General features: G+C 38.9%; 1 protein-coding gene across 3 annotated transcripts in view; it reads right to left on the reverse strand.

Annotated features, from left to right (window-relative positions):
- Positions 1–17,170, reverse strand: part of iqch (IQ motif containing H) — a 115,217-nt gene that overhangs the window by 94,860 nt on the left and 3,187 nt on the right. For 2 of the 3 annotated variants that reach the window (XM_033050028.1, XM_033050029.1), the window contains exons 3-5: positions 15,586–15,683; positions 14,678–14,795; positions 8,402–8,518 (exon numbers count right to left, since the gene is read on the reverse strand). In XM_033050028.1, the coding sequence (XP_032905919.1) occupies positions 8,402–8,518; positions 14,678–14,795; positions 15,586–15,683 (333 nt within the window). The remainder of the gene's footprint in view (positions 1–8,401; positions 8,519–14,677; positions 14,796–15,585; positions 15,684–17,170) is intronic. The other variant, XM_033050030.1, reaches the window with a different exon arrangement.

Here is a 17,170-nt window from a genome sequence, read left to right on the forward strand (position 1 = left end):
CCTTAACATTGAGATAAAAGACCAAAGTAGTAACAAATGTCTTTGAAGGTTTTCATAGTTTTAGTTAGACATTAACATTTTTTAATGAAAAAAAAGAAATGAATCACGGTTTCAAATTCAGGCTGTACAAATTCAGGCTGGTTTACATTGGAAGTGAAGCATATGCTGTGGAATATTTAATTGTTGGTACTTACAGCCAAAACTTTACAGCTATGTATCCACAGTGAACAGTTTTTCAAAGGATGTAGAGAAAAGGAAGAATTAATAAAATTGCTAGGATGCAAAGAAAACATTCCTAAAACTGAAATATTCAGTGGTATCACCGGCTGCTGTTATTTTAAGCTACAAGGCACAGCAGGAGGCAGCACGGATTGTACGGATACAGGTACCTACAAATAGTAAGCCTTTCAATGGTATAGTGACCATAATAGGAAAAGATTTTCCCTGAAGTCACAGCATCAAAGTACTCACCAGGTCTTTTCTTCTAACCACAGAAAAAAAAACAAGCGTTGAGAAATTCTATTGCACTGTAATTGACACCCTTGGTGGCGTATCATTAACTGTTTCAATTTTGGATGAGATGTTGAAAATTTTAGTAATCACAAAAAGTGAATTTTGAAGCATGCTCAATTGAAAGGGGGATAGATGGGCTGGTAGCAGGCGATACGCTGGTAGCAGGCGATACACTGGCACCTGGAGCCAGTTATGTGACCTCAGTAGATCTGTGGGGGGGCGTTCCATTTGTGGCCTTTGTTTCTAGGAAGGAAGGGATCAGAAGGAAGATCTTCTGGGTGTTGAGCTGGGTTCAGAACAAAAGAAGACGGTGGAGTGGGGTGGGGAGGGGATGATGGTACTTTTTGGTAGGGCTGTCTCCCTTAAGCGGCCTTTTCACGGGGCGACTTGACGCAAGAGTTAACCGGAGTTTAACATCGTGGGGACCTCGTGCGATAACAGTACGGCATTCGTGGACCACCGTGGACCACCGTAGCGCTAACGGCAGGTAGTCGTGTAACTTGGTCACTCGGGAGAAAATTCAAGAAAGTTTGAATTTCTCCAAGAGTGACTTGTACACTTGTGGTTGAGTATTGCAACATTATATGAACGTAGTGGCCAGTGCGATATCCGTAATAACTCTTGCGGGTACCGTGGGAACTCCTGCGAACGGTGAACCCGGAAGCTGGACAGAGGGGACAGAAGGTGAGTAAAAATTATCTTCTGTGGGATTGAATTTAAAAAATAAATAAAAATAAAGATTTGCATCCGCATATGGTCATCAACTTATTCATGAATTATGTTAATGAGATTCAAGAAAATAACTATAATCTTTAAAAGGGACTTTAAAAGGGACTTTACTGAAAGGTTACGCATTTTTATGGTCCGTGAGAAATTTTTCACATGTACTTCTTTGAGAGATACAGGTCGGAGTCCTCGGGTCCAGGGGTCCGGAACGCTACCAATCAATGTTGTACAGAGACCCGTGTAAGGAATGAACTGCACATGCTGGTTTAAACCGAAGACAGACACAAAAAGCTGGAGTAACTCAGCGAGTCAAGCAGCATCTCTGGAGAAAAAAAGCTGATGTTTCGGGACGAGACACATCTTCAGACTCAATTCCGATTAGGCTGTCTGAAGAAGGGCTCCGATTCGAATCGTCACCTATTCTTTTTCTCCAGAGATGCTGCCTGACCCGCTGACTTACTCCAGCTTTTTATGTTTTTCTTCCCAGATCTGACTTACCTGCTGAGTTACACCAACATTTTGTGTCCTTCTGTGCGTATTAACCAGCATTAACCAGCGTCTGCAGTTCCTTTAGACATTACCTAACTTCAGATTTTAGAGATATAGCGCGTGGGAACTCCTGCGAACAGTAAACCCGGAAGCTGGACAGAGGGGACAGAAGGTGAGTAAAAATATCGACAAGGGAACATGTGTCCTTCGAGGACGTCCCACCTAATTGTCATTGTTGGATAATCTTTTTAACAGGGACACTTGCAGAGATGGCTCCCAGAAAATCTCAAAGAAAGGGGGTAAAGCGTGTCAGAGATGTTTTTGCCATGTTGCGCTATTCAGTTTCTATATTGTTTCAGTTTCTATATCTATATTGTTGCTCTATTCAGTTTCCCAGGGGGTCGGGACGGGACTGGAGTTGGGTGGGAAAGGTGGGGGAGTCGAGGGAGAGGAGGGGGAGACAGATGGGGGTGTCTTCATTTACTGGCGGCGGGTGTCTGTCACTGAAACAGGCAGGTGAGATTTCACATCCACCTTGTGTGTGCCTCTCTCTCTCTCTCCCTCCCTCTTACACAGGCTGAGAGACTCTGCCTCTGTGAGTGTACGTCTCTTTCTCCCCCTCTCCCACACACAGTAAGACCGAGGTACTGTGCTCAGTCCATCTGTGTCTCCCACATACACAGTAAAATATGTCTCCAAATGAGCCAATTCAACCAAGGGAGGATATATATAGTGTGTGAAAAAAAAAGTTACATCATTTGTGTCACGTGTAGTTCACGATGTTCATTCAAGATTTAACGCGAAAGCTCGGGAAACGGACAAGTCACTCGCACAAATAACAGAAATGCCGAGTACCGTGGGAACTCTTTATCTACCCCCGTTATATCGTGCGAGACTCGTGCTGGACCACGACCTCTTCACTCTGGTGACATCTTGCGTCAACTCGCCCCGTGAAAAGGCCCCATTAAGTTAGAAGGTGTTTTCAACATAAAATGTGTGGGATCCTAAACCCAATTCTATTAATATGCAGTGAGGAATAATGATGGCCACGACCCACAAATTTGCTTAATCTGCCCCTCAATATTCCACTGTATGAGAAATTTCTGTATCAGGTATATGAAGAATGCTTTCAACCAACATGCAACTGATGCAGATATCAGATTAGTACAAGGATGAAGAGGAACCAGTTGGATTTCCAGGGTGCCGTGATTCAAAACAGAAATGGCCCCAAATGCAAGGTAAAAAAAAATATTTTTAAACATGTGGCATTGATAAAAAAAGAGACTTGTTTTATACAACTGAACTTCTAGGCCAAGTTGTCCGCAGTGTGTGCAGCGCACAAAAGATTAAAACAGCTGTAACCATTAACATCTGTTTTCCATCAGTAGTGTAGGTACTGAAACCTGACAATATACAAAAAGTGACATGAATGTGGAGACACTGGAGACAGCAGCAATCACTGCTGATGGAAATGTTTGTTGAAGACAAATGATGGGTGGAAGATTTTTGTTATAGCTGCCCCTTCTCAATCATCAGAAGATGTTGTGGTTTGAGCATTCTTCATCAAAGAATACTAATATTCTTGGAACTTCATGTGTGTCCCCTTTGCTTCATATTCACGAATTAGGGATAGATTTGCAATTTTCTAACGATCAGGAAATACCAGCAGAGAGTACTTCACAGATAGTCCCATACATATTAGCTTCCTCATCAAAAATGTAATACTCAGTTACGAACATCTTTAAAATCAGAATCCATCATCAAAGATTCCGAGACTTTATGAAGCTCACTGTTTCACATTAGGTGGGTTTATATCACTCGATCTTGCCACAGTCACTAAAAGCAATGCCTCAGAAAGTTCCAGGACCTTAACAGCAGAAGGGAAGAGCATTTCTGGAACTGATCAATGCCAGTGATAGTTTAAATGCGACTGGTGGTAAATACTGAACCATATTTACAAATGGTTTGGCAAAACAAGAAATCGATTATATTTCAATTGTAACAAGATTCACATCATAACCTACATATTGGCAACTAAATGGACTCTGGAAGCAGAGACTTATTTGAACAAAGGTGTTGAATGCCCAATGTCAAATTAGCCAGCCAAGTTAGTTAAAAGATAAACTGGATGGTAGATAATGGGTATCTAATATGTTATATGTTTTAATAACCCCATTTCAGAACTATTCATATTGCAAACCTGACAAACTTTGGCAGGTTAGTGGACATAGCTCAGTTATAGTAAAGCCAACAGAACAAACACTGTCACATATTTGGGGTGTTCGTCTATTAATGTTTGTTGTGACAATCTCTGCCTCAATGATAGTTCACTTATACAGTATTGTTAGTCTTTTATCTTATGTGCAAGCACTCCCTTCCTTTATACGGTATTATATATCAGGCAGTGATGCTCTGGGACTTAAAACTCTTTACATTAATCACCTTTGTTAGTATTCTGGTGATGCCCCCTTTCTTTCTGTTGACTAGCACCAATCAAAGCAGCAGTTTAGGATTTATGTTCTATATACATCTTTTTGTAATATACTGTATTTGCTTGCAATCGCTTCCACTGACCTTTAATAAGTCATTTGTAATCCTCAACACATCCTTAACAAGGCCAATCGCTCATGCCTCCTTGATAAGTGATAAATCGATCAGTTAATATGTTAGGGTATTTTACTTCTTTTGACCATAGCACAGACATATTTAAACTATGCCAGCACTTATTTGCTGAAAACAGCTGGTTGTTGTAGTTGAGAGGAAAGAAATGCCCTTTTTAATGAGGACATTTTAAAAAAGGGTAGATGGGGCAATTTCTTCAGTCACTCCAGGGCATTTTTCCTATTGGCACAATCCAATACATTTGGACGAAGTTCCTCTGGGCGTATTTTAACATCCACATCAACCCATTTGTATTAAAATGTCAGAGCCCAAGATTCACAAATTAAATATCTCATAGGAGTAGCCCCTATCTGATAATATTCTCATCCGAATTACATGGAAATACAGTGCAAGAATTTCTGCTCATAATATATTTCTTTTTCAAAGTTCCAACCTAAAGCAGCCTTAAGAATGCGTATAAAAATAATGCTCATGAAATAAACGCCATATTTCTTCCGCCCTCACCTTAATGTACACCTTTTCAGTGGTTGTGCTTTACACGCTGAGTTATGTAACCTTCAAAACTAAGTTTCAGCTCAATATGACTTTTTGGTGCAGTCGGCCAAATAGAGAAATGTGAAGGTGTAAAGGTATTGTAGATTTTCTAATTACTAAAACTCACATAATCTTATTTTACAGTCCAATTTTTCATTTATTGAGCTGCATGCATTCAGTTGCCAAAGTTTCATTCAGTTGCCAAGAATCTGTCAAGTAACAGCCTGAAAACCGAGTGACTTTCATCTGTGTTGCAGATGCCGTCATTAAACTAAAATTTCTCCATGGTTTTGTTGAAATCCAGCCCAAAATAATTGGCATATTTTTCTACAATAGAACAGTCAGTGCTTTTATTCCAAAAAAACACTTTCCCCGTATATTACAGAATAGAAAAATATATTTATCCCCACCCACTAATTCTGTTCAAAGATTCACGTACAATTTTAATGCTGTACACCCCATGTCAGGGTTTTCTCTATAGTTACGCAGGGCACAGCACACAGAAAAATGTGGCTGCATAGTTCTGGAGAGGTTAGGAACAGTAGTAGAGAAAAAAACAAGTTCTATTTTTTGCTATTAGAAAACGTGTCATACAATCTACAGACAAAAATGAAAGATTTTTGCGCTTTCTCAATTTCCCTACTAAACATGCAATAGTACTGTGAACAATAATAATGAACCTATAACCAGTCCATTCAGTGCTTGACTTGTTTCAAGAACAATATCCTATTTTCCTGCTCTCCTACTTCCCAAAGGCACAAGGTTTTGCAGGCCCTAGTGTGTAGGGAGTGGATGTGAATGTGGAATAACATTGAACGAGTGTGGATGTGTGATTGATGGTCAGCATGGTCTAGGAGGGCAAAAAGGTCTGTGTCTCTAAACCAAATATATCCCATGAAACTGTCTTCTCCTTCAAGCACATCCTAATAAGTTTTGTCCAATTGAATCTGTACACACTACCCAATCAGACAGTGATTTCCAATCACAACTGTGCATTTTGCAAAACTACTTTGTCTTATTCTGCCCTTTGGTCCATGGCAAATCATTTTAAATAGCAATCTTCTAGTTATGAATCATTCAGCTATTGCAGGCGGTAATTACTTTGTTTTGTGTGATCCCTAATTCTTCTTTGGTCTAATGAATATGTAGGAATGGCATTTAGCCCTTGGATATGTTTCATCATTCACTGACATGATTGCTGATCTATGTAGGTATGTTACAAAACTTACCTTCAGCGGCGCTGCAGTTCTGTCACTGGCCGTGTGCGCGACTTTGGCGCCTTTGAGGGGGGGGGGGGGGGCGGGGTTAAAATACAGTTTTTCTCCTGCCTGTCCTGGATATATTTTCTCGGGGTGCTAGCTAATGCTGAAGAATTGTTCCGACGGCCATTCTGTGAATTTTTTTTTTTTTTTTTTTCAGAGCTGGAGTAAAATAAAAATCCACTTCTAATGCCGTCAACACCGATAACCGGGACGGATTTCAGGTACGGGACAGCTAAAGGAAAGCCGTTTATTTTACATATAAACGTGCTTTTTAGGATTAGCTTAATCCAAATTTTACGTTGCGAAAAGGTGATTTAGGCCCCATACGAACCGGCAGTATTTTTCCTGCCGATATGGGGTTTAAATTCACCGCAACTGCAACGTTCCAATCGATCGCGTTCCACAAAATCTCACTCGCAAGATGATTTAAATGGCCATTAATTTACAGGAATTAAACACTAAATTCCTTCCATTTGGCCTATAAATTCATGACGAGATTTAAAAATATTGTTATATTGTGAATTCTTGTGTGAATGTTATTTGGACTCTTAGGCTATTTAAAAATGTTAACCTTTTCTTAAGAAATGGATAGGTGTTTAGATCTAGTAATTGAGTTTTGTAATGTGCTACAATTAGGTAACTAACTAATTATATGCTTTAATTTCAGGTCATCCAAGTAAGTTTCATATTTGTTTCAGAATGCTTCAATCCATAATAACTGAAAATTTCTTTCAGTTCTCTTAATTTTTAAGAAAGTTATGGGCTTTTGACTGTTCTCGATCACTTTTGTGTTAAGTCAATGGAAAAGCAATAGGGAACAAGATGCTAATTTCCGAGTATGAACATTTTTTTAATGCTGAAGATATGATAGTGAATTAGGTGTCAAATTAAACTTCTGTTTATGCTTTATCTGATGGGATAAATTGCAAACTTGATTTTCAAAATCTCAAAAATTTGTAACATTGCTAATCTATGGCCTAAACTTAAAAAACAAATCTTTACCTCCTTTCCCTCGTCCAACCAGCTTCCCCAGCTAATTTAATTGTGACTCCTCATCACTGGATTCATCACCATTTTAGTAAATCACCTCTGCATCATCTCCAAAGCTTACACATTCTTCCTCAAAGCAGATTCACATACTGTACACTAGACTGTGGCTATGTTTCCTATAGGTTGGCATATCTTCCTCTTTTGAACTTTAAAGCCTGGTGGCAGGAGGACAGTAATCTGAACTGCCTATTCCTGCATTATATTACTTATATTTGTAAAAAGGAATCAAACAAGATACAGGTATGCACACGGAGCTGTAATGCTGAGCAAATTGATCTAGCAAGATAGTTATTTCCTTAAAACAATGCACCTTCCATAAATACATCTTCATTCGCCTGCTGTTAATGCAGGTCTTCATATTTATGATTAACTCTAATCATAAAAAAGTGAATGCATTGACAAAATTTAAAAGGTACATTTATACTGTGTGAGAGTGTCAGGTAAGATACAGACTAAAATAAAATACAGATTTATACTGCATCTTATCCTGTTCTCAAAAAATCCTCATAGTACTTCACATATAATAAATTACATTCAAACTCAATAGCTGTCACTCACACTGTGCAGAACAATAATTTACAAGTTTGACTGAAATGATCAATTATTTCATTTTTTGTGGCATAGACTAAATAAATCTTCAATCATAATTCTTTTGTGGAGACAGCATTGAAGTGTTGGACTAAATAGACTCTTCCTAGATTCAACATATTTCTATGGTCTGAATGGAATTGGTCTATAGGACATTAGGAGAGCTTACTGCTCAGCTTCAACAACAATGCAGGACCTTTATCACCCTCAATAGCACACTGATTATGATTTATTTTCCAAGCGCATTGATTTCTAGTGTCCAGACAGAAGCTGGAAAACTGAACACTAACGCTCAATATAGTATCCGAGCTAGAACTACCCAACTCCGCAAAAGTTTAGCAACTTTCACTGCAATGTGAAATCATTCAAAGGTTTCTGAATCGAACATATGCAGAACATAAATTTCACGCACTAGCTGGTGCTTGTGCTCATTTAGATTGAACATACATTCCTCTGTTACAGAGTTGGTCGTTTTAACAGTTTGTTCAGTTTTTTAGGAATTCAAGAGAGAAAAAAAAAAACAGCCTCAGAAATAAACTAATTATAATTCAATAATTGGTATCATCCCATCACAGTCAAATATAAAAATCTTACAATAAATGGAATTCTGTACTTACTTCAGGCAATGCGTTTCTAATAATAGGAAACTGAAGCCCATAGTTTTCATTGATAAGACTCCTATTCTTTGGGTGGGTTGGATCACGCAAAATTTTCACATCCATGGCCATTTTATGCTATTAAAAATACATGGAATTAGTTTATTGAAATGTACTTATGCATGCTGTTGCTTTAAATGATCTAATAATAGTATGAAAAGGCAAGTTACAGCAGACTGAGGTTTCTTCATGAGGTTTTCAATCCTTTTCTACTCTGCAATATGCTAATCTTCTCTTTATGTTCACTCAATAATGTATAAACCCGTAAATCTAATGTCCCAGATTCAGGTCCCAATGTCCTAGGCCAAGTACATTACCATCTGCCATCACACAGCCAAGTCACCACCCCATTCTACTCCAACCCACAACCTCTTCCCCGCACACCATCCATTATCACCAGGGAGAGGCAAAGATGTGGTAAAATAACCACGGGAAACTTCCTCAGTGACTCTTCCTTCCAGGAAAGCAGGAAAGCATAGCAAGTGAAGGACACAGTCTTAAATATCTATTGAAATTTTAAAAGCAGTAACGTATAATTTGCATTCCACATGATTTGCATTATTTTGACTTCCCTAGCCTATCTGACTGATGGGTATTTAGGATCAGGAATTACCTATTTTGATAGGCACAAAATGCTGGAGTAACTCAGCGGGTCAGGCAGCATCTCTGGAGAAAATGGATGTGATGTTTTAGGGCAGGACCCTTCTTCAGACTCATTGTGGTAAGAAGGTCGGGAAAAAAAGTGGAAGCGATAACGCAAAAGACAACAGATTACCTCAGGCAAGGAGGTTCGTTGATAGGCCTATTGTTGAATAGAGGCAGGTGTGAGCTCAAGGAGGTTACATAGTTGCAAACTGTGGAGCTGGTTTACAGACCTTTAGTGGAGGAAGGGGGATAAAAGGGAGGGGAGGTGGCAGGGAGGTGTTTGTATAAGTTACCTAAAATTAGAGAATTCAACGTTCATATCGTTGGGTTGTAAGCTACCCAAGCAACGTATCAGGTGCAGTTCCTCCAATTTGCATGTGGCCTCCCTGTGGCAATGGAAGAGGCCCGGATTGAAAGATTAGCATGGGAATGGGAAGGGGAGTTAAAGTGGTTATCAAGCAGGAGATCTAGTTGGCCTTGGAGGATCGACCATAAGTGTTCAGCAAAACAGTCGCCAAATCTACACTTGGTCTTGACAATGTACAGAAGCCCACATCGGGAATACCGGATGTAGAAGATGAGGTCAGAGGAAGTGCATATGAACCTCTGTCGCAGCTGGAAGGACTGCTGTGGTCCTTGGATGGAGTCGAGAGAACAGGTATACGGACAGGTGTTACATCTCACTTTTCCCCCTCAGTCTCTACATCGAACACATCATCTTCCAACATTGCCGTCACCTCCAACGCGATTCCACTCACTAATCACATCTTCCCATCTCCACCCCTTTCCGTCTTCCGCAGAGATCCGAGTTACTTTAGCGTTTTGTGTCCATCTTTGGTACAAACCAGCATTTACAGTTGCTCTTTATTACCTATTTTGATCCTCAATTGGGTTACAGTTGATAAGTATTGCAACTCTAGCCACCCACTATGGTTCTATAACCCCTAATAACAAAAAAAACGATCAATTTCAGTTTTTAGATTTTCAAATGATAGTCGAGAGTCTATGGACATGGACCAAATCTTAATCTTTCATTGTCTTAAAAAAATTCCTGATTAGCTACAGAGAATAATCGCAACATTCTTAATGCTCTTTCCTGACTTCAAATAGATCTACTTGCCCTGTTATATACGGCCACATTTGAAGTTGCTTAAACTTTACTCAATGAGGCCTAATAAAGGTTTACACAAGAATGCCATGGTATTCCTTATATTGCACTCAGCTACCCAAGCAATACAATCCAATATTCTATTTGCTTTGGCAATAGTTTCACATTGCTGGTCCTGATCCTTCAGGTATTATTGTACTCTAATTCCCTGTTTATTCACCTCACTCAACAACCTTCATGATATAAATATGCATGGCATTTACACTACACATGTGCACAATGTATTTCAATGCATTGACATTGAAGGCATCCGTTGATGGTGACCCATTCACCAGCCTATGTAGCTTTGTTTGAAATATTTTTTCGATCTGCCAATGGCAGCCACATGTGGTAACTAAAACATACTTGTTCATTGTCTCCCTCCAGAACATTGCTAAGTGTAACAACTTCAATGCCAACCCTTCTGGGATCACACTGCTTACTGATCCTGAGGATAGTATTGATTGCAACCTCCGATCTGCCTATTAATTCCTAATCCAACCCAAAAATGGTCTGCAAATCTTCTGACCTGCTCGATGTTATATTACACCTTGTTAAAATCAAATTTGTCCTCTTCATTAAATAAAATCTTTGAGGCGCTAAGTTCATTTTCCATACGTTACATTAAAAATCTTAAGTAACCCCTTCACTGTAAATGTAGAAATACAGTGTATCGAAGGACAACTTTGAAGAGATGTTGTACTATCCTTGTGGGAGGAGGTATGGAACCTGAAGGTTAACAAAGGCATGGAACTGGGGAAGAGGAAGTATTAGCAAAAAGAAAAAGAAATGAGGCCTATCAGTACACACATATACCTAAACATCTCCACCACAATGAGCAGCGAATTACAGTACACTAATCTATCACATCCAACCTTCCTTCGATGAATGTATAAGGAATCAAATTGTGCCATACATGACTGCACAGACCTGTATTTACAGTACAATAAGGTAGCATGATTACATTTTCACTCCAACCTTGTTTCAGATGTGTCTTATGAAATAAACTAATAGCTTGAAGGCAAAAATATGACTCGTTTTCTATTCCTGCCAAATGATGTAATTTCGTGCTGGTAAAACAACCTAAAGCCTTTTAGAGTCTGTGAACACTAACATATGCTAATAAGCTATAAATGACTGGTTCAGATGGGAAATTCAATTTTTCTTATTGCATTTTCAAGTACGTAAGTAGCTAAAACTGTGCAGTAATATGTAGATGCGTAGGTTTGATGTTTAATACAATTGGGCAAAATCAGTCACTTTAATATAGATTCTGCTCATCCGAGGTTTCAGAAATATCTTTTAACAGCTTTTTCCATGTAGAAATGAGCAATTAATGTTATTGTTGGTCTTCATAGTGCATAGATATAAATATAATGGTGCTACAGCTAAAATTAATGTAAATTGGTTCAGCCTGCATAGAAGGAGTGACTTTGCCTCTTCTGCAAAGCAACATGGTATGTTTAGTTTATTTTCTTCTCATAAAAATGCCACGGCGCATCAGCAATTCTTCGGTATCTGACCCAATTTACATGGTGGCATTGCTGGGATAATCTATCATGGAAAATCCCACCCAAACTTAATTCTGCACTCATCCAATGTTAACTGCATTGTATCCTACTACCATATGGATTTAGATCAACACAAACAAAGAATTAATTGAGAATAGTTCTGATTTGATAGAATAATGTATGTTTTATTGACAGCATAGGTGAGACAAAAGGAAAGCAAAATTATCCATGATTTCTTTTCATTTAGCCTGCTTGGACAATGCAGGTGTGCTGACCCTTGAATAAAGTAGCTACCTTGGCTAACACAAACATGATAATGAGTTGGAAGAGTATTTCAAAATTTCATAAATGGTAAGTGCCTGCAAAAAATTAATGCAGGTATTTAATTTTTACTTATGATATGACCAGAATTGTCAAGTCCTTTGTAATTTGTGGGAACACAAGGGACTGCAGATGTTGGAATTCTGAGCACAAAACAGATTGCTGGAATAAATCAGCAGATCAGGCAGCATACGTGGAGGGGAAATGGACAGATGTGTTTCGGTTCTTGACCCCTCTCCAAACTGATAGAGTGGATGCGAGATAGCTGGTTGAAAGAGGTGTGGGGAAGGGGTGGGAATGAGCTTGGAGTGAAATTTTTAAAAGGAAAGTGGAATCAGAAGGAGGGATGGTGGATAGACAGGGAAAGGGGAGTGTACGGAAAATAATCAATAAAGAGGAGTCTGACATACTGTAGGTGTCCTTGTTACCTAGATGGTCCAGCAATCAGTGTAGGACCAGGGAGATGACCCTGTTCCTACTGGACCTGGTGATCATGGCAGACTGTCTGGGAGGTTGGAGTTGATGTGCACTGTGATCAGCATCAATGCACCTCATGATGGTGGATTGCAGAGCCACTAATAGGTAGTCATTAAGGCATGCTACCTTGGCACTGGGGTCATCATGGTCTTCTTAAAGCATTGAGAAGCTCAGATTCGAGTAGGGAGAAGTAGATGATGTCCACAAATACTCCACCAGGGTTCGAAGGACATGGCCAAGGATTCCATGTAGGCCAGTAGCTTTCACTCTCAGGAAAGCTGATCTGACATCTGCAACGTTGACCCTAGGTACAGGTTTTACGAAGCAGCTGCGTGAGTAGTCTGACCTTCTGTTTAAAACATGTATAGAATGTGTTGTGCCAACAATTCTGCACAACTTCACTTTGTAGCCCTTTACAGCATACAAGCCTTGCTGGGTAGATGACAAGGAAAGTTTGGAGTAGTTTATCTGAAATTGGAGAATTCAATCTTTAGGTTGTAGGCTATACAAGCAGAATATGAGCTGTTGTTCTTCCTTTTGTATGTTGCCTTTCTCTGGCAATGGAAGATGCAGAGAACAGTCAGATTGATATGGGAATAGGAAAGGGTACTGAAGTGGCTTGCAATATAGAAAATAGGTGCAGGAGGAGGCCATTCGGCCCTTCGAGCCAGCACCACCATTCATTGTGATCGTGGCTGATCGTCCCCAATCAATAACCGGGAGCTCCAGCTGGCCCTGCGCAAATAGCGATTTTAGAGTCCACTTCATTTGAATATCCTGATAAACTGTAGCTGGGTTTTTATATTCTGACTAATCAGAGAGTGGTTCAGCTCTTGGTTTATGGAATCTAGTGGAGCACTGTTTTCAAGACCACATCCATATCTTAACATTTAATCTAAGTTATTTACATCTGTGAATCCTGTTCCTCTTATTTGGTTGAAATAAATGGCCTATATAAATAATCTGGGGAGAATGTAAAAATGGGATTAATGGGGCTGTCCCACTTAGGCGACCTAATTGGCAGGTTTAGAATAGTTTTAAAAAATGACATGTTGAAGACCTCCTTCGACTATGTAGAAGACCTCCTTCGACTATGTTGAAGACCAGCTTCGACTAGCTATGACTAGCTACGGCTAACTTCGGGAAAATTGGACACCGAATAGTGGAGATTGAAGACGACCTCCTTCGATCTCCTTTGACCTCCCTTCAACTATGATGAAGATTATCTACGACTACCTTCGACTACCTTTGACTACCCTCGATTACCTACGACTAACGTGGCGACCTACTATGACCTACTACGACTAAACCTACGAGTAAAAAAAGTATCGATTTTTTCCCATGGCAACCTTCGATTACTCGCAAGCATTTTTTAACATTTTGAAAAAAAGGCCACGATCTAGCTGAGGCCTTGAGTACGCGGAGACCACTCTTGAGCATGAAGGAGAGTTACGATGACCTCCTACGACCTTGTGTCGACCATGCTGCGAGTATGAGTCAAGGGCAAACTCGACAGAACTTGGGGTTTAGGTCGCCCAAGTGGGACAGGCCCTTAATGTAGGGTTAGTGTAAATGGGTGGCGATGGTCAGCGGGGACTTTAGAGCCTGTTTCCGAGCTATAACTCTATTCTTTGCAAATCTTATAAATCCTGAACAAGTGAGCTCCAGATTTATGCTCCTCTGAAGAATAAATTATCAGCACACTGAGCCATTCTGGTTTATTAAAATTCGGCAGACTGGGCATTATTGCTCAGACATCTCCACTCCATTCTTTCCCAAGCCTCATTTTCATTCCATGTTGCAACATTGGGCATAATATTCTCCTGGAAATCTAAACAAGTTATTGTTCAAAGACATAATAGTTTCACCTGTTCTGTATTACTGTGCCCCAGAAATATTCCTCACCAATCTACCCGCTCTTATTATTGTCTTGTAGCATTATTCTTGAAGCTTTAGAGATTTTTGCATTCGAATATAGTCATCTCCATCTTTCTCCATCAAATTATGTATACCTTTTCAGCATTTAAACACAAAAACTGCTATGGCTCTTAAAATGACTCCATCCTGAAAAAAAATATGTAACTCTATGGGTATTTTTAATACATTTTTATTAAAATTAAACAAAGCATCTGATACCTGAATTCCGGGTGAGGTATGTTGAGGTGCATTTCCCAACCGAGGTCCTTGATACTTTTTACGCAAAGATGGATAAGACTCGTGTTTCTTTATTATTTTGCTATTGGCTGGAATCGTACTAAATCAAACAAATTAATAAAAACATTAACTCCTTGGAGGTTTTGGAGACAAAAAAAAGTTTTTATATAAACAAGCACATTATGTTCAATGGAATTTTTCAAACTAAGAGTTTAATTAGCACAATGAATGATTATATTCTTTGGGTGACACAATGCTTCCTTACAGTCCCAGAGACTCAGATGCGATCCTAACTATGGACGCTGTCTATACGGAGTCTGTATGTTCTCCCTGTCGCCGCTGGGCGTTCCGGCTTCCTCCCACACTCCAAAGATGTGCAGGTTTCTAAGTTAATTGGCTTCTGTAAATCCCTAGTGTATAGGATGGAACTATTGTACTATCGATAGAGAAAGATAATCTGTCATCAGAATTGGAAAAGTAAGAAAACAATCATGTTTTATTTGCAGCAAAAGGAGGATGTTGGAAGAGAAAGAAGAGTCTGGGGGAGTAGCGAGTTTTTCATTTAAGGTACTGTACATCTTACAATAGTAACAAAATATCAGTAATTCAGTTCACAAGGTGGTCCTCTGCTCTGGCACTTGTTCCATTACTGTCTCTCCTGCACACATGGGAATGGTTGATTTTCATTGTGTGTCAGATAGGGAAACCTACATTTCGATGTCTCTCCGCAGGGAATTTCAAATATGAGTTTTACTTCTTGATATTTTTCCACAATAAAATGTAGGAATTACTTTCAATATGTCCTGGTTCCATAAGACTTAACATTCCATCCTAGTGATCAAATAATAACAAATTGAGTTGGCACTTACAATATGCACTATATTACTCACTCGGCTAAACTGTGACCAGCTGGCAAATCTTTGTATTCTACAGCAGGAAGGGTCAACACTTGTCTATTGATCGAATTCAAATATTCTGCTGCTTGTCTCTGTAATAAAATTCATTCTCATCAGGATATGGTGATTGAACAACCCTGCACGTGCTTGCATTAGGACAAACACTATTTTGGCTTGAAATGACCACTGAGAGATTTGAATAATTCATGTTGTCAAAAATACCATATGCATATTTCCTTTAATATAAATGCAGAGCTGGAAAAACAGTAAGGTGAAGATCCACTTTTCCTTCCAACTTCATAAGTCATCAGTGGACTGAAACAGGGAAGGGATTGCTTATGGATTTGTCGGTTTTGAGTGTTGCCATATTGGATCCTTCAAAAGCTTTGGGGAATAAAAAAATAGGACAACAATTATGAAAATCTTGCCAAGAACGTCAATCAAACTTTGTGGGTGCATATATAAGAGTGCACTGGAATTTCTGGGCACATATATGCATTAAAGGCATAGGTTTAGTTTAGGAGGTAGTGCATTTCTTTGACAGTTTATATTGGGCTTTGGTGTGCTTCCGATAAAAGGTTCTGGATTCTCCATGGCATCCTGAATGTCCTTCCCAGTTTTCATAGTATCAAGGATTAAAGGGTCAAATAATTTGGGGAGAATATTACATTTATTTCCCAAGGTGGCCTTGAGGACATCCTTAAATTGCCTCTTCTGTTCACCATGAAGACAATGAAGCAATAATCACATTCCTCACTGAAAATGTTTTTAAAGTACAAGTAAAAGTAGCATTGAAGTTGCTGATATTAAAACTCTTAAGAGTTCTCAATGTAAAATAATAAGGTATCATGCTTCACAAAAACAATAATAACAGTAACAACTTAATGTGCAATGGGGATCCAAATGATATGACAATTGACACAATTTCTATGATTATGTTTTCGAGAAAAACATATTTAAACCATAGCATTACTGTATAAATTATAAATTAATTATTATTGTGCATGCATGGCAAGCAATGAGCAAAACATATTTATTGTTTGATATTTTTGAAATCTCTCTCTTCTATCCTGCAGGTGCTGACCAAAGCTGACGGATGTTTCCCCAAGAAAACAGCGTTTTTTCAATGGGGTGCTTATTCTACCAATAGAGCGACCTCTCAGGATTAAACCTGTGATGCAATGTAAAAAACACTTGTTTTTCAATCTGTTCAAATACATTTACACAATCACTAGCCATGACATTTGGAACTTTCCTCTGGTTAGAGTGGTTTAATCCCACAGTCTGGCACAATAATTATAATATACACTTCATTTTCCTACCTTGCACTAAATATTCATTTAAAAAATGTTTAAACTAATTTAGTTGATAAAGTGGTAACAAATCAACCATTTGAAGAAGATTGATCTTTGGGAAAATAAATAAATGTTATTTTTATGGACCAACAACGAACAAAACCATTTTAACAGGATAACATCAGTTTTCAGGTCTGAAATTATCAGACAAATCTCCAGGAAAATTCATCTTTATCCTGTGTATATCAAACATCTTTAGGGACCTCTCAACTCTCTACACCAGA

This window comes from Amblyraja radiata, chromosome 34, assembly GCF_010909765.2.
Source record: "Amblyraja radiata isolate CabotCenter1 chromosome 34, sAmbRad1.1.pri, whole genome shotgun sequence".
Taxonomy (NCBI): domain Eukaryota; kingdom Metazoa; phylum Chordata; class Chondrichthyes; order Rajiformes; family Rajidae; genus Amblyraja; species Amblyraja radiata.